General features: G+C 54.1%; 10 protein-coding genes across 10 annotated transcripts; 3 read left to right on the top strand and 7 right to left on the bottom strand.

The window, feature by feature from the left end:
- Positions 1-161: 161 nt before the first annotated feature.
- CTAM01_14394 (uncharacterized protein) lies at positions 162-1,333 on the bottom strand (the record flags this gene model as incomplete). Its single annotated transcript, XM_060530395.1, has 3 exons — positions 162-442; positions 510-787; positions 864-1,333. 3 exons carry the CDS (start codon positions 1,331-1,333, stop codon positions 162-164), a joined length of 1,029 nt encoding a protein of 342 aa, XP_060375037.1.
- Positions 1,334-1,402: 69 nt separating this feature from the next.
- CTAM01_14393 (uncharacterized protein) lies at positions 1,403-1,861 on the bottom strand (the record flags this gene model as incomplete). The annotated part of the gene is made up of 1 exon (XM_060530394.1): positions 1,403-1,861. The coding sequence occupies one exon, from the start codon at positions 1,859-1,861 to the stop codon at positions 1,403-1,405; it is 459 nt and encodes a 152-aa protein (XP_060375036.1).
- Positions 1,862-1,907: 46 nt separating this feature from the next.
- Positions 1,908-2,438, bottom strand: CTAM01_14392 (uncharacterized protein; the record flags this gene model as incomplete). The annotated part of the gene is made up of 1 exon (XM_060530393.1): positions 1,908-2,438. One exon carries the CDS (start codon positions 2,436-2,438, stop codon positions 1,908-1,910), a length of 531 nt encoding a protein of 176 aa, XP_060375035.1.
- Positions 2,439-5,044: 2,606 nt separating this feature from the next.
- Positions 5,045-6,330, top strand: CTAM01_14391 (uncharacterized protein; the record flags this gene model as incomplete). The annotated part of the gene is made up of 3 exons (XM_060530392.1): positions 5,045-5,162; positions 5,263-5,748; positions 5,891-6,330. 3 exons carry the CDS (start codon positions 5,045-5,047, stop codon positions 6,328-6,330), a joined length of 1,044 nt encoding a protein of 347 aa, XP_060375034.1.
- A 267-nt stretch (positions 6,331-6,597) lies between these two features.
- CTAM01_14390 (glutathione-dependent formaldehyde-activating enzyme) lies at positions 6,598-7,250 on the bottom strand (the record flags this gene model as incomplete). Its single annotated transcript, XM_060530391.1, has 4 exons — positions 6,598-6,870; positions 6,942-6,987; positions 7,048-7,080; positions 7,237-7,250. The coding sequence occupies 4 exons, from the start codon at positions 7,248-7,250 to the stop codon at positions 6,598-6,600; spliced, it is 366 nt and encodes a 121-aa protein (XP_060375033.1).
- A 622-nt stretch (positions 7,251-7,872) lies between these two features.
- On the top strand, positions 7,873-8,309 carry CTAM01_14389 (uncharacterized protein; the record flags this gene model as incomplete). The annotated part of the gene is made up of 2 exons (XM_060530390.1): positions 7,873-8,156; positions 8,255-8,309. Coding segments are annotated over 2 exons (339 nt in total), but the record flags the coding sequence as incomplete, so codon positions are not given.
- A 900-nt stretch (positions 8,310-9,209) lies between these two features.
- On the bottom strand, positions 9,210-11,548 carry CTAM01_14388 (uncharacterized protein; the record flags this gene model as incomplete). The annotated part of the gene is made up of 3 exons (XM_060530389.1): positions 9,210-9,712; positions 9,768-9,860; positions 10,720-11,548. The coding sequence occupies 3 exons, from the start codon at positions 11,546-11,548 to the stop codon at positions 9,210-9,212; spliced, it is 1,425 nt and encodes a 474-aa protein (XP_060375031.1).
- Positions 11,549-13,617: 2,069 nt separating this feature from the next.
- On the bottom strand, positions 13,618-16,463 carry CTAM01_14387 (uncharacterized protein; the record flags this gene model as incomplete). Its single annotated transcript, XM_060530388.1, has 2 exons — positions 13,618-15,396; positions 15,453-16,463. 2 exons carry the CDS (start codon positions 16,461-16,463, stop codon positions 13,618-13,620), a joined length of 2,790 nt encoding a protein of 929 aa, XP_060375030.1.
- A 246-nt stretch (positions 16,464-16,709) lies between these two features.
- CTAM01_14386 (uncharacterized protein) lies at positions 16,710-17,399 on the bottom strand (the record flags this gene model as incomplete). The annotated part of the gene is made up of 1 exon (XM_060530387.1): positions 16,710-17,399. The coding sequence occupies one exon, from the start codon at positions 17,397-17,399 to the stop codon at positions 16,710-16,712; it is 690 nt and encodes a 229-aa protein (XP_060375029.1).
- A 2,819-nt stretch (positions 17,400-20,218) lies between these two features.
- On the top strand, positions 20,219-20,392 carry CTAM01_14385 (uncharacterized protein; the record flags this gene model as incomplete). Its single annotated transcript, XM_060530386.1, has 1 exon — positions 20,219-20,392. The coding sequence occupies one exon, from the start codon at positions 20,219-20,221 to the stop codon at positions 20,390-20,392; it is 174 nt and encodes a 57-aa protein (XP_060375028.1).
- Positions 20,393-20,779: the final 387 nt, after the last annotated feature.

Below are 20,779 nucleotides of genomic sequence, written 5' to 3'. Positions count from 1 at the left end.
CTGAACCACTTTCAAGTCGTCAACGACGTTGCCTAGGTACGTCTTATGCATACGCAGTATATGCAACTCAACCTCCCTCCCTGGCTACCACCTCACAGTCCGATTAAAACCCTTCCACAGCACTTGCATGTCGATCAGAGAGTTCGACGAGTAGTCGGTCCTTAAGCTGGGGGCGTCGCACGAGCCTGGAGCTGGGCAGTCGCCTGCAAGAGATTGCCGAGCTGAAGAGACCTTGTCAATGCAAGGCCGCTGACGGCGACCTGGGGTTGAGCGGGGTTCGCGGCGATCGGAGCGACGGGCGTTGCTGCAGCGGGCTGGTTGGCAGCGCCGTTGCCGTTGAGGCCGCCAAGGTTGACGGAGGCGGACGGCTTGCTGACAGCGGGCGCGTTGCCCACGAGGGGGGCAGCCGGGGGTTGAGGGGCAGCGGGAGCCGGAGCAGGTTCTATCCATGCATTGTCAGCCTATTCTCGAACCTGTCTTAGATCGTTCACTAGTAGAATGCCACTTACGAGCTGCTGCGGGAGGCGGGGTGGCCGCAGGAGCCGCCGCTGGGGGCGGGTTCGATTTCAAGCCAGCGAATGGATCTGTCGGAGGAGGTCCCGGAATGACCAGAGGCGCCTTCGATGCCGCAGGAGCAGCTGGCGGTGCTGCGGGGGCCGCGGGAGCTGCGGGAGCCGGAGCAGCAGGCTGGGCCGCAGGAGGAGCAGCTGGGGGAGCAGCCGGAGGCGGAGGCGGAGCAGCAGCGGGCGGCGTTTGCGTGACCAACTGCGTGATGATCTGTGGAGGCCTATATGATATGTTGGTCAGTGGTCTCATCCCATCATATTGAATAGTCCAGCGTTCGCTAGGTCGAGAAAGCTTACGGAGGAGCCTGCGTAACGAAGACCGTCAACGGCGCAGGTACTGAGGCATTCTGGTAGATCGTCTTCGTGACAGTGACCGGCGGCGGCGCTGGAGGAGCTGGAGGACAAGCGTTGTTCGGCTTATTGCGGTTGCCCTGGTTGTTTCTGCTGCCACCGTTGAGAGCGTCCAAGATGCCGGCGATGAGGTTGCCCTGTCCCGATCCTCCTCCATTCGCTCCCTTGTTCAGAGATCCAGCATTTCCAAGGTTCACCGTCTTCACTTCAACCGCGCCCGCGTTGGCACCCTCTACGTTGACGTTTCCGCTTCCATCGATGTTGATGTTTTGTCTCTTGTCGACAGCCGCGCCCTGCTTTCTCGTCAACCCAAATTCATCACCACCCTCGACGAAGTTGTCCCGCGGTATGTTGAGTGAACGCACCTGAGCGATTGATGTTAGAGTTGCCACGGCGAAGAGTAGACTATGCCTCATCGTGGGCTCGGGGGCGAAAGCTGGAGACCTTCGAGTGTCGCCAGCGTTTCTCGGTTTCGATCTTTTCCACTATTCGTATCCTTCTTTTTCACTATTTGCTTTTTCAAAGAGCGAGTTCAACAGGCCAGCCGTCGGTGAGTTCGTTGGGATCAACCCTAGGATCGAAAAGAGTGTAGTGGTTTGTGGAGTGTTCCGTAAACCTTCGCGATTACGAAAGGAAAGAGTTACGGGCAGACAGACAGCGACCTGCAGAACATGTCCAGAGTTCAATGAGATAAGACGGCCAAGACCCCTCGAGCAGTGAGAGTGATCGAGAGGGTGTGCGGGTACTAAGAAAAGACGAGAGATGTGACCAGAAATGGGTCTGAGGGGGGGTGTGAGGACAAGAGAATGTGAGAGGTGTGAATCTTGGTCAGAGACTGAATGCCGTATTTTCCGTGTCTTTCCCGCCAGGAACAGGCACGCACACACGCAGAGAGTTTGGGTAAGGAGAGCGAGAAGTAAAGGAAAGATGGGACGAAGCACCATCAAACCACAAAAACAGTCGAGCCTTGAGTTGCGGGAGCTGCAAAGATTAATCGAAAAGGGGACCACCGTCGAGAATCACGAATTGGCCCATGTCAATGCCCAGCCATGCACCATCAGATTGGCTCTTCGGCGCACCGGGTGCCAAAATGCTTGCCAATGCTTGGCCATGGCTAGCCGGGGTGGGCTTCGCCGCTTCATGGTGGACGAGCAGCCAGACAGGGCAAAAAGAAGCTGGATGGGGGCCTAGAACTGGTACGATGGACGTCTTGTCGAAGGCGACAAGTCTTCTGATTTGACTGAATCGACTCTCGATGGAGCAAGGGAGACCAGGGTTTCTGTCAGGAACACTGCAGACTCGATCAGTGCGGTTCAGGGCGGCCAAGAAACGCCAGGGGCCCGCTCCCCGCCATGCTGCATGCCCGCCTACGCAGTATGGCTCACCCCATCCATGTCCAACATTGTCGGGTCGGGCTAGGGATCGTGAAAAGGTCGATCGGAGATGGAGGCCGTGTGAAGCAAGGCGTCGTGGAGCCGCTGCAGAAGGGTCCGGGAGGGCGTCGAGAGAGGTTAGAAGCATTCCAGTCATTCCACGGCGCTGGCGAGGAAGAACCCTGGGCTGGGCTTGCTGGGGCTCAAGGGTGTGAGACATGCCCCAGACGAAGACCGTCTGAGACGGGGGGCACAGTGACAGAGCCACCAGAGCCACCCCAAACTCGCGCCAGGGCTCCGAAACTGCGAGAGCGCCAGACCTGCGAGCCACACCCTTCGGCCACTAGCCCAAGTGACAGCCAACGCAAGCCAACGCTAGCTTCTAGAGGGCAACTGCAACGATGAACCGTCGAGACTCGACTTCGACGATGGTCCATCCCATCCAATTGTGTCTGTGTCCGTGATGTGTGACGTGATGCTAGTTTGATGAGGAAGCCATGCGAGGGGCGGACATGATGCGAAAGACCGATGGCGGCTTCAAAATCTCGGTGGCCACGGGTGCCATAGGTATCCCACTTCATGATCCATCCTGGGCCCCCATCCCTCCACTGCCCAGTACACTACGTCTTGGATCTGTACGGATACACCAGCAACGAGGTATCCGTAGATGGGTGAAACAATGTTTCCCACGGGTATGCGGGAAATTCTTTTTGGCTTTCGTTCGATCCCAGCATATCGCCATCAACGACGTTGCCGCTACTGCTGGAACTGCTGCAAACGGCTTCTTTGACTCGTGTTCGTGGTGACGATCGTTGAAAATAGAACCCGCATCGCAATCACAAAAAACTCTCATTTCGTTTCCCCAGACTCTCCAAGGGCCCAGGCGGCTACCGCTGCACGAAATGCATTGCGACTGGTAGGCTTGGGAGAGGTCGTCGGGTCGGGGCCCACGACAAAACAAAAAGGTGTCAGCGCTTCATCGACACTTGGACAGGCGGGACGCACGCATTCACCTTGCCTCGCACCCACGTGATGATCAACAGCGTGGGATGGGCCTTTCAGATGGAGCATCCAGTACAGGTCGATGACAGGCGAGGTGGTCGGCGCCCATCTCTTGCTCTTGCTCTCGCTACGTGGCGAAATAGAGGGGCCAAAGACGAAAAGAAGCGCGGATACGGATGCAGATGCAGTTTTCGTAGGATGCGCGGCATTTGTGGATGACTGATGAGTGATGAGCCCATGGATGTCTTCGTCTCAACTTGCCTTTTTTCCGCATCGTCCCTTCGGACAGTAGGATGAGCCCATCGCCGAGACAGCTTCTGTCGCCAAATACGTTGCGCTTGCGTACGCAGTACAGTAAGGTAGTATCTGTAGACTAGAGCAGGCTCTTTCTCTTGCTGGAAGAAGGGAAAACGGCATTGAGACAACGAGGGTCGTCCCAAGGCGAGGAGAAAATGAACACCTTTGCTATAATCATGAGCTTTTCGTGCCTCAAGTGGCTGGGGCGACATGCGTGCTGAAGCAATGGGTCAAACGAGCGAGAGCCCGGGCGGCACGTTTGATGACATGCAGATAATGTGCGTTCTGGTGCATGCTGCAGGCGATGAACGTGCCACGGGCCAGAAGAAGACCAGGACCGTCATTAGCGGTTGGCGATGGTGATACCGGCCCAGATAATAACACGTTTTGATGAGAAATAATAAAAGACCTCTCTCCGACGTCGTGGGTGAGGTGAGTCTGTGTTGCTTTCCTGCTCGGGAACGGAATAAGGAACTGAGAGATGGCCACCTAGGTATCTCAGGACAATGGTCCCGGAACGGCAGTTGGTGTCGAGACGAGCGCTTCCCGAAGCACCGAGTTCATGTGCAGCAGTCGCAGTGAAGGTTAATGCGACTGTGCACCGACCTGAATGAGGAAGGGGGCCCCAAGACACTGTGATACATGATACCTTAGACAAACGCCCCCTTCCGACCTGTTGCTTCAATAGGATGTTGCGGTTAAGTCCAGGGATCAGCATGTCATGATCGGGAGACGGGGACGCCAGTCTCGTTCGTTTCACTCAATTCAGTGGGTAAGAGAGCCTTACAACGGTCCGAGTGCATGCTGATGTAATTCAGCCCATCCCCTCCTGCACGCAATGTGGCGGCGGCAGCTCCGAACAAGCTTAAAGACGGCGGCTATAGCCCATGGCTAATACGTATGTCTGCATTGTGGCTAGAGAATCTCGGATCTCACTCAGGTAATGTGGCTAGTACCAGTCTCTCGTACCTCCCAACGTGGCTAGAACGTGGCTAGAGACCTACATAGCAACCGGTCCTCGGTGGCCCTGCAAGTCCGATCGATGCCATAGTTCAATGTACCATCATCATACTAATTGGCCTGCATCGGTACACGGGCTCTTTCAAAGCTGAGCCAAAGCAGTGGGCCTACAGAAGTCAATGACGACAGTGTAATCCTTCTTCAACCACCAGTTGAGGCTAAGCAATGTGCAGCTACGATCATCGGGAGATTTTTTTGACGTCGTCTTCCATAGCTTCCGAAGCCCGTGATGGTGATGATAAGTTGGTTTAAGCCAGCTTGCTAAACACTCGCGTTTCTTCACATTTCTCATCCAGGCTCATCTTACAGCACCGGCGACTGTGGCCCCCGTGTGTTTCAACAAATTTCCAAGCGTCTCAGACTCTAGATCGCAGCCACAGAACAACAACAATAACTCGCATTCAAACGACACACAGAGATAGAAGGCAGCCCAAGATGGCGGTTGTATACGTCCTTGACGACTACTATCTAGCCATCACGGCTCTCATTACAGTAGCATACCAATTATTCTTCTTTTCAATAGCCTTTAGCTTCAAGTTTGACAAGCTCACCGGTAAGACCAATCCACACCCGGCCCTTCAAGGCTCATTCGATAAATCCACCAACTCACTCTACAAATGAACAATGAAAATCAAAACTAACATCTCTCACAGACTTTGCCGGCGGCACAAATTTCGTCGTCCTGGCCATAATCACCCTCGCCATCAGCGGCCACAACCATGCGCGCCAAATCGTCGCCTCCATCTTCATCATGCTCTGGGGCGCCCGCCTCTCGGCCTTCCTCCTCTTCCGCATCCTCAAGACGGGCAAGGACGACCGCTTCGATGACAAGCGCGACAAGTTCTTCCCCTTTCTCGGTTTCTGGATCTTCCAGATGATCTGGGTCTGGACCGTCTCCCTGCCCGTTACCGTCCTCAACTCGCCCAACGTCACGCGCTATCCGCAGCACGACTTTGGTACCGGTCGCGACATTGTCGGCGTCATCTTCTTCGTCGTCGGCTTCGTCATGGAGTCGGTAAGCGACGCGCAAAAGTACGTCTTCCGCAGGGACAACCCGAGCCGCGAGGCCATTTGCGACAAGGGCTTCTTCAAGCTCTCGAGGCACCCCAATTATTTCGGCGAAATCATTATTCAGTTCGGTAAGTTCACACTGCCACTCAATGCCAAGTGATACCACCTCACACAATGCCAATCTTCTCCCCCATGCTTTGTCAGCGCAACGAAGTAAATCAAAACCAACTCATGAGAGAGTCCTTGGCTAACACAGCATCCGACGTCTAGGCATCTACATGATCGCCGTCTCGGCAGCCGCCGACGGCTACGTGGGCGGCCAAGCCTTCAAGGCACTCTACGCCACCATTCTCGGCCCCTTCTTCCTGACGCTGCTCCTCATGTTCGTCTCGGGCCTGACTCTCCAGGAGCGTCCCGGCGCCAAGAAGCGCTACGAGAAAAACCAGAACTGGGAGGGCTATAAGCGCTACCTCGAGCGCACCAGCATCCTCATTCCCTTCCCGCCGCAGCTGTACGTCCGCATGCCGACGTTACTCAAGCGCACCATCTTCCTCGAGTTCCCCATGTACGTCTTCGACCCAGCCAAGCACTCCGACGCCGGGGCGCGCGCTGAGGAGGGCCAGCAGCACCAGCATGAGTCCGTTGCCAAGCCCGCGCACGGGAATGGAAGGCCGAGTGGTGAGGAGTCTCTCGTCGGACAGCGTTCGTGAGTTCTGCGAATGCCGAGGAATTAATTTGGGAAGAGAGCAGGCATATTGATGGTTTTTAATTTTCCATGTTTTGACGGCATTACGGCTTAGATGACTCTTTCTCATAGCATTCCAATTTTGGGGGATATCATAGAACCGACTAATACTACCTTCACCACCCCCAAGTTTATTAATTGTCCCAACCAAAGTACCTCTAGTGACCAGACACAAGCAAACATCATTCCCAGCACTCGTCCGACGTGACACACGCCAGTCGTATCGCTCACATCAGTGAACAATGGCCTTCAGCGTCGTCCCGCTCAGCTCACACCGCCCGTCAACCGATACCGCATCTGCCAGCGTGCCTCCGCTCCCTCGCAGGTCCGTCGGCTGATCGAGCGCCTCTTGTTGGTCGCCGTAGTCGGTATACTCTGCTTCCTCGCTGTGGTTCTCCGCGCCTTCGGGGATCGGCACCATGGCGTTCTTAGTCCAGATGTGGACGGCCGTCTTCCAGTCCAAGCCGTCGATGCAGCCGCCCTTTACGGAGACGACGTTCTTATCCTAGGTGGCCACCGAGCATTCAGTCTGCGTTCGTTTTTGGAGCCTGTTTCTGGTGTTACGGAAGGACATACCGGTGTTGCGTGGATTAGTCTGGTTCCGCAGTTGCGGCAAAAGTAACTGTCACATAACTGTCAGTTCATAGATCCCAGATTTCTGTAAGGGAGGGTGTCTACTCACCAGTAGAGCGTAGCGCCGGACGCAGTTGGCCTCCTATTTGCTCATAAGTCAGTAATTCCTATATTTCCTTCACAACTCGCAACTCGTAACTCTCTCACTCTCGCTCTCACTGTCACAACCCCCTCCCACACCTATGACTCGAACGGGTGCTCCTTTCTTCTCTTCCTGCTCTGTATGTATAATACTCACGCGTAGACACCCATCAGATCAGCCTTTGGTAGCTTAAATTTGGGGAAGATTGCAGACGTCCCGAACGCGGAACCCGTTTGCCTTTTACTAGAAACCAAAAACGGCTCAAGTCAGCATGACTGCGGCCACTAATCGGCGAAGGAGAGTATGAGAGTTGTTGAACGTGCCATTCTTCACAATGGCATATATAGAGGCGGAGAGGTTGCGGCAGCGGCGTCTTGAAGGACACGGCTCCGCATTGGCATCGGGCGTCCATCTTGGGTAGGTCGGAGTTGAAAGTTGCGTAGTACAGCTGAGGTACTCCGTAATGCGTGAGCGGGTCAATGGTGATAGCGGCAGTGTGACGTCAGATTGTCCCTTCAAATGCCGAGTGAGATCTCAACTAGAAGATTGGCAATCCTTTCAGGTACCGAGGACGTCTGGTAGGCCGGCTTCCAGTCAAGACTCAAATGGAATAAGAATAGGGAAAAGAGAGTAGATCCAAAGTCCCACGTGTAAGTGTTGTAAGGAGAAACCAATTCCTCAGGATGATGTGTGAGGAGTCAGCAATCAAGTTCGTCCGAAAGGGGAATCCTCCCGTCTTTTATGTACCTAGTGACTCCCCCCCCAAAAACCACATGACACACACAGCTAACGCATGCAAAACGACTACGGCCTATCTACGCAGACACCGATTCCTCTCTAAGAACAACCCGACGTCGGGGTGGGAAATACAACTCAACACGCGTCTCAGCGCGATATCGAAAGCATGCAAGGACACTAATTGCTGCGACTTGCAGCGGTGACCGGGGTTGGGAGGAGGGACGTGAGTCACGGCCGGGGTGGTGTGGGAGAGGGGAGGGGGGAGTGCGGGGCGGGCTGAGGCGGATGGTCGGGGGACGAGACAGGCTTTTGGAGCGAGACTGGCGCGAAGTCACATGGTTAGCGGCCCTGCTTGACCGGGTTTTGTTGCGGAGCTATCCGTATTTCGCGAGATAGATACTCCAAAAGTACTAACATGCCTTCGGCTTCGGGTTAGGTTGAAAGTTGACTCAGAATTTCGGGGTTATATTCGCGGAACAAAAAGCAGTTGAGCGTGTTGGGTTGCAACCGCACATAGGTAGGAGCCGCCTCGATGCTCAACTGTACAATTGACTCTCTTGGGCTCAACGACCAAGGAGTACGCCGGCTCCATTAGATGGATATGGGAGACTTCAGAAAGAAGGAGGAATGCTAAATGTACATTCTGCGTGTAGTACCTCAGAACAGCATTCGTTGTTCAAGACGTCAAAGAGTCAGAAAGTAGATGAACTGCAGAGAGCCACTGCCCGCCTTGCTCCGATTGGCCAATGCCTCGCGAACAGTTCCTTGCACACTGGCGGGACCTTTCCGCGCTGAGTGGATGTCCATTTCGACGTCACATCACTCATCCCAGTCGAACTAAACATTGAACCGCACCGAGCCGGGACAGAAGAAATCAGTTTGCAATGTATCAGGGTCTGATTACCTTTCTATCTCATCTGAGTCATTAGGAGCCCTTCCTTGACCAACGTCTAACGGTCTAGAGCCTCGTCAGCTCGCACGCCCGTGGGTATCTCTCTCTATAACTTTTCCGGGCTCCGAGACGATTTTGAAATCTCCAATCTATCCGTATCATCCAGGGCAGGTCCACCGACGTCGTTGCAAATATCCGTGGTCGAGTATCAGCTGCGACTAGTAGACAACCAAGATGATAGGTCTAGTGGCTCGCCCATGAATAGCGAGGTCAACCCAAATCCCGAATCTCCCCAATAGAAAACCCCCATGGCCGTAAATTCAATCCATCGTATCCCATAGCCCCGTGAATGCTTTGCTGCTGAACAGTCGAATAGTTGGCAGGTCGAATGAAGTCGATGACAAGGCCCAAGCGGTAGATCCGGTTCCCAAAGAAGATCCAGTTCCTCCACAGAGTCTTTGTTCATCGACTTGGCAATGCGCCCACAAGCAAACTTGATTTAGCAAGACAGGCCACGGTCGCGGGTCATGACCTTCTTCTGACGAGGGCCGGCCATTTTCATATTACGGGCTGGGAGGAACGGCTTGTACTTCTTGTCGAAGACACCGCCGGGAACCCACTCCTCCTCGGTGTGGAGACGGCTCCAGATGGCGTTGAGCTTAGTATTGTTCTCAACATCGATGCCAAGGAAGTCGACGCTGTCGCGTCTGTCGGGGGTGATGAGGATGGTGATCATCTTGGGTCCATCGATGAAGAGGAAGATCAGGATGCGGATGATGGCGACAGATAAGTAGCCAATGAGGAGGGCAATGGGCTTGACAACCATCCAAACAGTACCCTTAATGATATCGGCGACAGTCGGGTTCATCGACATCAAGAAGAGAGTGATGAGGATAAGAACCGGAATGCGGACCTCAGGAGACCAAGCAGTAGAATAGTCAATGCTGAACTCAGGGCAATGGGGATGGAAGCGACCGCGCATAATGTGACCGTTCATTTTCACTGCAAATGGTAAGTATTTGTTCAAAGTTAAGGATTTCTTCTGGTTTTAACTTACCAGATATTTTGTGAGTAGTTGACGTGAATGTAAGGTTCTCGCGATGTTCTTTGAGGGGAATGTATGTGATCTCTTTGACGAGAACACAGGAATCTGTGACCTTGTTAGCGACCCCTCATATCCAGGAATGCCACTTTTGTCGTACTAGGGAATGTGGCCTTGACAAGAAATTCCTTCGTCGTCAATCGACCTAAGCAGCGCCTGAAAGTCGCAAGTAGGAGCGGTCGGTATCCTGTAAGGTGAGGATATTGTGTAATATTGCAAGTAGGCAATGCGTACAAGAAGATGATGCTTGAGGAGTAAAGCCGAGGGTCCAAGAGAAGGGGAAGGGCGGGAGGTGGAGTGGGAAGAGGAATCTCTTGGTAGCAGGCGACTGGCTGCTTTGGTGAGAGAAAAAGAAGAAAAAGAAGAGTAGTTGGATTTCCTTCGAAGTGGGCAAGGAAACAAGAAGGTGAGGCCGGCCGGGTCAACTTCAGATGGAAAGACGGCAGGAGCAAACAATAGCACCTACCTTTGGTCTTGGACAGTGAATATCGGGTCTTGCCTCATTCACCTTTTCAGGAGGAGCCTGAGGTATTCATAACAATGGAAATCCCATTCCTAATGACCATAACCCTGACTGTACATTGCCTGATGCCATACTCCCAGTTGCATCCCCAGAACGCCAGGCGCTTCATCCCGTGGTCACTTATTCATTCGACTCTATCTTCGTCTTTCCATCCCATGGACCAAAAGCTGCTCTCCTCTTTCGTCATTCGTGGCTTGGACTTTGAGTGTCAGTAGCCAACAGCCATCACCCTGAAAGCCATATATCCCAGTCTATGCTTGAGTAATACTCAGCAGGGAGCTCAACACTGCGCAGTGCCATCAAAGACTTGCCTTTTCGACCCATTATCCTCCTCGAGCTTCTCAACACACCTCACCACGACGAGGCTGTCCTCCCCCTCCTTACCGACGTTGAGCATCTTCCCAAGCTCAGCACACCACTCGAGCTTTTCCCCATCGCCCCAATCCAGCACCGAAAGCTCGACCTCCAGCCTTCTCAACGCCCTCAGCTTTCGCAGCCCTTCCTCGATCCATTCTGGCCTGGGGTCGGGCCGTGTCGTCTTGGAGCCCAGCCCCATGGCCTGGGCCTCTGCGTTGTTCTTCAGCGCGGAAAAGGGGGCAGTGGGTTCGAATATCCCACCTCCTATCAGGACCTTGAGCCTCAGCCCCCGCAGCCCGAAGGACCAATGCTCACACAACTCAATCCACTCCTTCAGCGCTGGGCCCGTAAAGTCCCGCCCGAGCATCTCGAGCCTCGCCCACCGCATCTCATCCCGCTGCCATGGCCGCAGACCGCGCGTGAAGGCCCGCGCAGCCCAAAGTCCTGAGGAGAACCAGTTGACAAAGACGAACTCGTTCGTGTGGAAGGGGTAGGACCGGCACTCGTTGTAAATTTGCCTATTGGTCTCCAGGAGCGCCGAGGGGATACCAGAGATTGGACGGTTCGGTGATAGCAGCGATGGCTCTTCGGACTTTTGGTCTCTGTCGGAATCGTCCTCTTCTCCTGCAGGTTGGCCGATGGCTTTCACAATTTTCCCTGGTACGGCACAATCCTCAGTTTCCACTCCGGGGGGGTTGACGGGCCTCAAGAAGTACGCACTATGTATTGGATTCGGATACCACGGCGCGAGCTGCGCGTGCTCTACTGGATGTGCCACGTGGACCCAGCCGTATATCTGGAGGCGGACTTCAAGGGGCAGGCCGAGGAGATGCAACTCGTTCTTCGACACATCCATGGCGGCGGTAGTAGTCTCACCTGGGATTGCGAATGTGGTTTGTATTACCGAGGCGAATGAAGCGACGTCCAGTTGGCCATCCGCGGGTTCTTGGACAAGGTGAGAATCGACGAGATCCAGGGTCCAGCAAGTATAAGTGGCTTCAAGCGGGGACCGTGGTTGTCGGGGCCTAGATGGTTCAGTAATCACAGTCGCGAGATGTTGTGATAGTTATCACGGAATCTCAGTGGGCTTTCGGAAAACGATAGATAAGCTTAAACAATCGAAACAAGGCAATGAGCGCGCCTGTACAACATATACTACGACCACCACTGAGTCTCACTCATCGCCCAAACCAGCTACCCAGCAGAGAAACGTCAGGGCTGGGCCGGAGTCCAGCCTTTGGAGCTCCCCAATGGCTCCAGCGACCGTCGTAAGCCAGCCATGTAAAAGAGGGGGAAACCAGGCCCATTGGCCCGCTGGATCAGGATCGGATTCCTTAATGGGCAGAACGAGTGAAGGACAGGTAAGCTGACACTTGCAGCAGTAGCAGTACGCACGCAACGCGAAGAGGAAAGCAACCAACAGCACAAAGGAAAGCCGGGGTGCTACCCCCGATACAGACGAGCCAAGCCAGACCGAGAGCAGACCCAACCCCCCCTGGCCAGGTCTTACATCCAACCTTGGCGAGATGTCAGCCCTACTAACATCCATCCGCGATATACTAATCGAACGCCATGGTTGGTGATCTTACGATACGGAGTGACGGCAAGAGGAGAAAGGCTTGAAGCACATGACTGCGGGGCACTCGACATAATCCATGCTCGCACTCGCTCGCAACTTTTCGTAAGTTCTCCGTTCCAGGGGAAGAAAAGAGAACGGTCGTTCATTAGGTAGCTTCTCCCCGGCCCCTCTTTACTTCCTCTCCTCCTCGGATGACTCCCCCCACTTTCAAGGGATGAACCCGGCCGGCGGCTCCAACCAAAACCAACATACCAACCACAGAATTCAGGCCGATCTTCCGCGAATAACAAACCCTTCCGAGACAACAAGCTTCCACATCGGTCACAACAGAAACCACTGGTGTCGAGATGTTCGGAGAACATAGGGGGAGTTACCTCTTAAACCTCACCGCAGAATCAGTTTCCAGACATCTGTACAGTACGAGAAACTCAAAGCATAGCGCCCTCCCCGCACCGGTTCGTCCGCGCCGCCGTCGCACTGGTGTCCGCCACGTGGAGAAGCCCGTTGCTCAGCTTGACGATGGTGGCATCGTAGTGAGTGTCATGTGCCAGACCTATTAACCTTTTTGCTCGTACTCAGAGCCAAAAAACCTCGCGGTCCGCCCAAGACGCCGAACCTTTCGCCCATATGCTCATACCTACATCCTTCACTAATAGACTGCACGTGTATTATAAGATTGGGTTTCATGCCTCGCGAAGGGGCACTTTTAGCATTAGCTATACTTTGAAAGGGGCTATCCTATCTTTGTTCATCGAAAACGTTCTCAACAACCTCTCCCCTCTCGCCCACTATCCTGAATTACATAGCCAGGAGTGTATGTGTTGGGCGAGCAGCAGCCTAGCAGGTCTCCCAAGGACCCTCCTTTTCCGAATTCTTTCTTCGACTTCATTCGCGTGACGTTAAAACAACAGGAAACCCCACCTCCTCCGGTCAAAATCTCCTCGAATTTCCATTCTCTCATGCTTCGCGTGCAAAACTCCTCGAGCAAAATTAAACGCCCCAAGGCTGTAGAGACCGAGCGAGCCCCCATTCTATAAAACCCATGCTTGGGACCAGTAAAAAAGTCCCACAGGTGGGAAGGATGTATAGTATATACGTCAAGTGACAAAACACGAAAAACAAGGAAGAAAAAAAAGGTAGACCTCTCTTTTGTTGTCATCTTCGTCAACGTCCCAAAACTCGCAGAACACATAAATGCAAGCAAAGCCGCCCCGAGGACAGCAGGGGTATCAAAACTCTCTTCCAGTGATGAAGGAGAGGGTTGTGTGGTGTTGTCGTTTCAAGATTATACACATCTTTTGGGGGGGAAAGTTGGATTCGAAACTTTTCTGGGCCTCAAACCGAGTTTAAGAGAAGTCGTCGTCTCCATTGCTGACCATTCGGTCGACGCGCTGGACCAGCTCCTTGGTCTCCCGAGCAATTTCGAAAGCAATGGGAGGTAGGGTCTGCGTCCACATCCTCCACTCGCGATCGTTGCGCCCGGTGGCACCGACATCTTGGCCGCGGTCAATGTCCATACCACGATCGCTGGCTTCCAAAAGGCGGTCCCGGCAAGCGACAAGTCTGGTAATCATGCTGCCATTGCCAGATGCCTCGGTTTCGCCAATGACCTTGTCGACAACCTCTACGATGCCGTTGATCTCGGATGTAATCTGGTTGATGGCGGCATCGCTTCGGATGGAGCCGACCAGGTTCTGGATGTTTTGAACCAAGATCGCGGTCTGGTCCTCGAGATAGATCTTGAGATCTTCAGCCCGATTGTCCTGTTGTCGCATAGCGTTACCGTAGCCATTGGCTGGCCCGTTCTGGTTCATGCCCGCGAACCCACCCATCCCGTTCATACCGTTCATACCATTGGCGCCCCGGGCTTGGTTGTAGGCGTCCGCAGACTGGCGAGGGGAGTTGATGGGGCTGTAAGCGGAGGAGTCCATACTGGTTCGGCCACCGCCAAGCCCGCGAAAAGGTGCGGGTGCCTGTCCCAATGGCGGCAAAGACTCCTGGATGATCGACTCCTGTCTCGAGGCCGTTCTAGGGGAGAAGAAACCGGTCGAGTCAACGGGAGTGATTGTGCCGTCATCCTCATCCTCGAGTTCGCCAGCGGGCGTGGATCGAATCTTTGCGACTCGGAGGAGATCGACAATAGCGGCAACCAGGTGAGTGGCGGCGGCGTCGAGGAGGGAAACTGGCGTGATGCCTGCTGATGAGGCAAAGTTCTTGGATGTCGTGATGAGGTGGTTGGCCGTCGAAGAGATCTTGCCCTTGAGCTTGGAACGCTGCTGCGCGAGCTCCTCGTTGGTAGCGACACCCTCGTCGATATCCTTAGTAATTCGGCGAACGCTGACAACGACTTGCTTCATAGCGTCAATGACGGTGTCCGGGTTCTCCGCGCGCGCGCGTTGGAGGAGTTCGTCGATGGCGATCTGGAATTTGGTGACGTGGACATCCTTAACTGCGCCTCCATCCTGTGCAAATCCCTTTTCTCTAATGTACTTTGAGGCATCTTGCTCGACGGTTAGTCCCAGTGAAGAGGCACGCATGCTGCGAAGTTGTGTCTTTGTTCGTGCGTAGCGATTGCGCCAGTCGCGAACCTCTGCTTCCAGCTGCTCGATTGTCTTCTCCAGCTCCTCCTGCTTCTGCCAAGTTGAACCGCTCTGTTGTGAAAGCATCTTCATTTCGCGGAGGAATTCCCGAGCCTCGCGTCGAGCCTCTTCCGTAACCTGTTGCTGCTCCTGTAGAGATTGGCGAAGTTGCTGGTTTTCCATTTGCAGCTCCCTATCTGCATTGCCAGAGTTGGCTGCACCTGCAGCCGCACTAGACAAGCGCAACTCATCCATCTGGTCTCTCAATTGCCGAGATTCGTTAGCGTGTTCGTCCCGCATGCGATCCAGCTCCTGCTTCAACGACGAGTTAAGATCTTGAGCCTCGGCGAGCTTGTTCTCCAGGCCAAGACGCAGGTCGCTAAATTCCTTCTTCTCCATATTCGCGGCTGTTGACCGTGATCTTTCTCCATCCAGAACGCTGTTCAATTCGTCGTCCTTCTTCTTCATGGCATCCTCCATAACGTCAAGCTTTTCCCGCAGATCGCGCACTTGAGTCTGGTATTCGTCCAAAAGCTTCTTGTCGGCCTGTCATAGTTGTTAATGTCTCCACTCGATACGAGAATATTTTGAGTAAAGATCACCTCTGATGCTACCGCGCTCCGCTCCGTGACTTCGCTTCTCTTGCTACGATTAGTCGCGGTTCGTTCGAGGCCGAAAGCTTCCTCGTCTTCGTTCGGGCTGCCATCGTCGTCTTCTTCCACCATTGTACTTTTATTCGGCACGATTGTATTGCTCTGAAATTGTTTTTGCATCGGCCGGTTGTAGTCGCCATTCGGAGGCATACCAGGTGATGGAGGCACTCCGTAAGGGTCGGGCGGTGGTGGTCCCCCTCTCATAGAGCTCGCGTCTGAGGGCCGCCTCATCCGACTTTGACTCCTGGGATAGCCATTCCCGTTGACTGTCGCCTGCGAGCGGACCGATACGGGGCTACCCACTCTAGGGATGTCTCCAGCGGCAAAGCGGGGAAACCTCCTCTCCAGTTCGCAAAAGACGTCAGTTGCAAGATCACGAAAGCGCGGGGGCCCGAGGGATGACAGTTTTTGCCTGGCCTGGTTGCGTTTGGGATGGAAGTTGGATTCGGGCATCAGGTAAGGGGGTGGCCCCTGACCGCCAGGACCCGAAGGTCGGCGACCGAGGGATTGTCTCCGCAAAAGTTCGTCAAAGACATCGGTACTGAGTTCGAGAAACTGGACAGACGATAGGCGCAACAGCTTGTCGCGGGCCTTATTCGGGGGTGTTGGTTTCCCGCCTGAACCGCCATTTAGGTAGTTTTTCAAAGCGACGTAATGCTCGCCCAGTATGCCCTCGGCTTGCTCCTCGCGGATACTTCGTCCGCTCTCGCTCCTCGCATACATATTGGTGCCATTGCTGGATCGGCCGACAGAGGGCGGCGGTGAGGGACCGCCGGCGCTCCGGGGACCGGGGGGGAAATTGCCATTCATGGCTCCGTTGGAGCCTCCTGAATTTGGGGGTGATACGATGTTGCCGCGGTTTTTTGCGTACGGGTCGTCGTTGATGTTCGGGTATTTGCCAACAGACCACTCGCTTCCACCTAGAGAGACAGGTGAGAGAGGCGCATTGCGACCATTCATGGTAGACCTGGGCAAGTTTTGAGGGGGAGTATGTTCGCGCGTAGATGAGCGGCAGGCTGTCGAAAGAACAGAGACGCGGCGCAGCGAACAAAGGGAGTATCGAAATCGAGAAGGAGGCCTAGGTCGAGGTCGAGTTCGAGGGTCGGGTCTTTCAATTCGGTCGGGGATAGTAGCAGCTGAACGGGTTTTCTTCTCCTCCTTCGTACTACACACTCGCCTGACGTGTGGGACAGAATGCTAATCCAATCAGGTATACGCTCGTACCCAAAACCAAGGCGGAAACCCAAAAGCCAACCTAAATACGTATTGTCGCAGAACCTTTCTCTCGCTTTCTTTATTTGGAGTATGCCGGTTAGAGGTTGGGCGGGTGTGCGAACAGGACTGCGTGCGGTTCAGGTTCAGGTTCAAGAGATGGGGTGGTGAATAAAGAAAGTATTGGAGACGGTCGAGGAATGTGTCGCAGGCTGGTAGTGAGATATTGCGGTAGAGGGGTGGGAAAGGAAGAAAGGGGTTCTTGTTTCTTCCAATCCGTTGTCTTTCAAGCGTCAATGTACGGACAGGCGGCGAATGCGACACGGCATGGCAGGGCGGGAGGATGAAATGTCGTGTCAAAGGGGGATATTCTGACGGTTGTGGATGCAGAGAAAAAGCAAATGCCGCAGAAAAGACGTGGGACAAGATGCAAAGGGCGGCTAGGTGCAGTTGCAGTTGTGGTTGCGGTTGCAGCAGAGACAAAGCGCAAGGCGAATTAGAATAAGGTATCGGTAAGGTATGGTAAGGTAGTGTGGGAAGAAAGGTTGAAAGAGCAAATGGCGACCTTGAAAGTCGAGCAGAAACTCGAGAGCAACGCAAAACAGAGCGCATGCAGCAAGGCAAACGACGTACGGATAGAGAAGCAGAACAAGAGCAGAATCCGCGACGGAGGTGGTGAAGCATGAAACGTCGAGGTGACTGGCTGGGATGCCTCGACCAATGGAACCAATCGATGAAGCGGAGGGAGGAGCTGCTGGGGCCCTGCCGCCCTTGGGGTTGGGTGCAAAAAAAGGGGCGTGGATGGGCGAGTCCAGTGGATTTTGGGGAATGCACTTGGGGGGGAGGGGGGGGGGGGACTTGGGAGGATCTGGGCCACGAACTACGTTGTGTGGTGTACTTTTGTGGTGTGGTTGCTATGGAAAGATACAAGTAGACAAGTAGAGGACCCGCGAGTCGCTTAGGTACCTACCTTATCATAGGTAGCGGGTAGGTAGGAACCTTTAATGGACTGAACGCACTGATAATGGTTGTGGGCAACATTTGCAGTGGTAATGGACTGCTCTGGGCGCTAGAGCTTGTCCTTACCTTAGCGCTGTCCGCTGTTGCTGGAGGGAACCTACCTCAAGTACCTTACTCCGTACTGTAAAAGGGAAGGACTTGCTAGAAGATACAAGTTACAACCACCCAAGTATCTCGAGGAGGAAGAGGGAGGAACGCACGCACGGCAACCTTAGTGGAAGGGGGAAGGGCGCCGCTGCCGGGAAGGGGCAAGGGGGGTGGAGGAGGGGAAATGACGCTGGAGAACACAGCCCGCCGTTGTCATGTCTTGTCCCTCTTGTAGATATGTACCCTTGGGTGCATCAGACACCCCATCATGGCTGGAGAATGCATCGCGTGGTACTTGCGAAATTGCCCATGATGATATTGCGACTCTCCACCGTGGTTGTGCGATGATCAATCTCTTTTGGGTCACCTCCGGGGATCATGTTGGGGGCCACTTGCCCCAATGTCCATGTTCATACTTCATCGCCCACCAGCAATGATGACTTTTTCTGGACGATCCACGCATAATGGTGGTGATAGTACCGAGTTAGGGGCTTTTTTACCGGTAGATGAGTCCGTACGTTATCACACCGTCCAACTATTCGTCCGTGGCCCAAAGCGTACGTACAACCACAGCTACTGATGCGATACCTTCGAAATGGCAGCGTCCCAGCGGATGGAGGGAGCCAGCTCAGACCATCCCAAGCACCAAACACTTGTTTCTTCTTCCCCGTTGGAGGGAGAGACAGGAGCTCAAAGTTATCCCCGTTGTCGGGCCTCATCCTCAAAGACCAACCCAAAGACCAACCCAAAGTTGCACAAGTGACTCAAGTCGAGGTTAGATAAGGCAAGTGCCGTTACATGGACGGGCAGCTCCCACAAAGCCAGAGATCGGTCAAAACAAGCTAACCCTGGTGGATACCGGAAGAGAGAAGCCTATCGCCATGGGCTAAAAGTCTCGTCCTACATGTTCATTTCCAGCTTGGAATGCCCGCGCCGCAGGTCCCTCCGAGTCCCCATCCATCCCCGGTCCAGCTGAATCTCTACAAGACTGAACTGGACTGGTTAACGTTGCTGGCAGATCGGTGTCCGGCCTGATTGGAAAAGGTCTGCAAAGGGGATAAGACACAATGGTCTTTTGCACGAGACAAATTCAAAGACACGGCACGATTCAAGACATACAGATGAATGTGCGGATATTCTACCTTGGACCCTGACTAACAAGGACTAAACGAGAAATATCCGAATGCCTCCTACTGATAATTATAGAGACGCAGAATCCTGATTCCCATCATCAAGATTGCCCCAACCTTGCTGCGCCATCAGCGTCTTGATGGGTAACTTGGTAAGTGGATTTCACTACCACATTACGCGGGTATTGGCAAGCACAGAATCAGGGTCAGGAACGGTTCATCACTGATGATACTTATACCCATTATTACACAGTATTTCGTAGGGAATTACCATACAGACTGGAGAGTAAACTGAGCTTTTGGAGGTAACCACTGCAACTTTGACGTTGTACGTACCGTCCCGGTAGACCGCGAATGATTCGCGGGTTCATCCACAAATCCTACCTAGAACCGCCCATTCGGCAGCGGCAAGGAAGTGCTCCTTTCTCTCTTGCCTGTCACTGGCAATTGCTGTTATTGCCGAAAAACAGTCTGCAGTCCATGGCTCCTCCCACGTCTCTCAGCTGAAAGATACATTGAATACTGCATTGAGAGACATGTACCTCAAATGGCCCTATCCTCTTCTACCTACCTACATCATCATCATTATCACATTGATTCCGTCAATCCATCGGCACATCCATCCCGTCCGCCTCACGTCGACATCCTCCTTCTCTTTGTTGCGGATAATGGACTTTCAGGAACCGGCCCTCATTCATGCAACCCTGCAGGCCCAGATCTCCAGGGCCAATGCAGCCTCCATCACCCCTGAGCAACTGTTCTACCCATGCCGTGATGGCGCGGCCTTTCCACTACCCATTGGTTCATCACACCTGGCGCGCGCTAGCAGCAAAATTCAAAGGTGGATTTGCTCCAGGGCCCGGCCTGTCACTCGACGGTGGCAGTGTCTGTGGGAAATGGGATAAGAATTGGAGACCGCGACAAGGGCCTCACTGAGCTTTGGGCATGGGCATATCCGGACAAGAGACGTGCCTTGCGGCTTGCCCTCCCTTCCTTCCCCTGCCCTTACTGACATGGATAGATTTTAAGCATGGTGGAGATGCGATTTGCTTGCATCCTTGCACAAGGGGGTGCCGGGTCCAGCTCGACAGTCGCCTACCTTTTCGAGACGAGTCCTTTCTAAGCCGCGGGATGCTGGCAGGCTGGCTGGCGAGCGCGGCAGGACGAGGCATTAGCTTTGCCTCTGCAGCCCCTTGACGAGCTGTCACCGTTGCTTGTTGTCCGTCTCTGCCCTTCAGATTCCGCCCTACGCTGTTATCCGTACGCATGCGGACGTCTCTGACAACCCCAGACTCTTGGCTCAGCCTTTACCAGCTTCTGTGGCCAGACAATCGGGAGACTCTGAGGCAAGCAAGTTGCAAAGCCATGAATCACAACGGAAGAATGCATGTTCAGGAACAGTTCCATCGCGACAACATGCCGTTGCTTGGTGCTCGCTGATGAGCGCTCTCCCATACTTCCAGAACGGGATGTGCCTTGTACGCGTTCCGTTCAGCCGCCGCTACCTCTCTCCCCATACCTGGTTCTTCTGCCCGGACAACCGGTGCGTAAACCTCGCCGGCCCCCATGCAACGTTTTATTGCGCCTAAGATTACATCTCATCTTGCCCGCCCTGCACTTCCTACTTTGGTTCGACAAACACTCTGCTCACCAGAGTCTCGACTGGTCTAGTTCTCTTGGAATCACAAAGAGGGATCCATTCCTCTACTCTATGGATCCAGATCCCCAATCTGGCACCCATCTCGAAGGCGTCTGCCTCCACTCTTAGGCCAGCTGCCCAGCACCGTTACCGCGCCGCGATCATCCTGCCATCAGTGCTTTCCAGCG

This window comes from Colletotrichum tamarilloi (assembly GCF_030869305.1).
Source record: "Colletotrichum tamarilloi strain Tom-12 chromosome Unknown Scaffold_121.1, whole genome shotgun sequence".
NCBI lineage: Eukaryota > Fungi > Ascomycota > Sordariomycetes > Glomerellales > Glomerellaceae > Colletotrichum > Colletotrichum tamarilloi.
The sequence above is the reverse complement of the archived record's forward strand: the minus strand, read 5'-3'. Positions and strand labels throughout refer to the sequence as shown.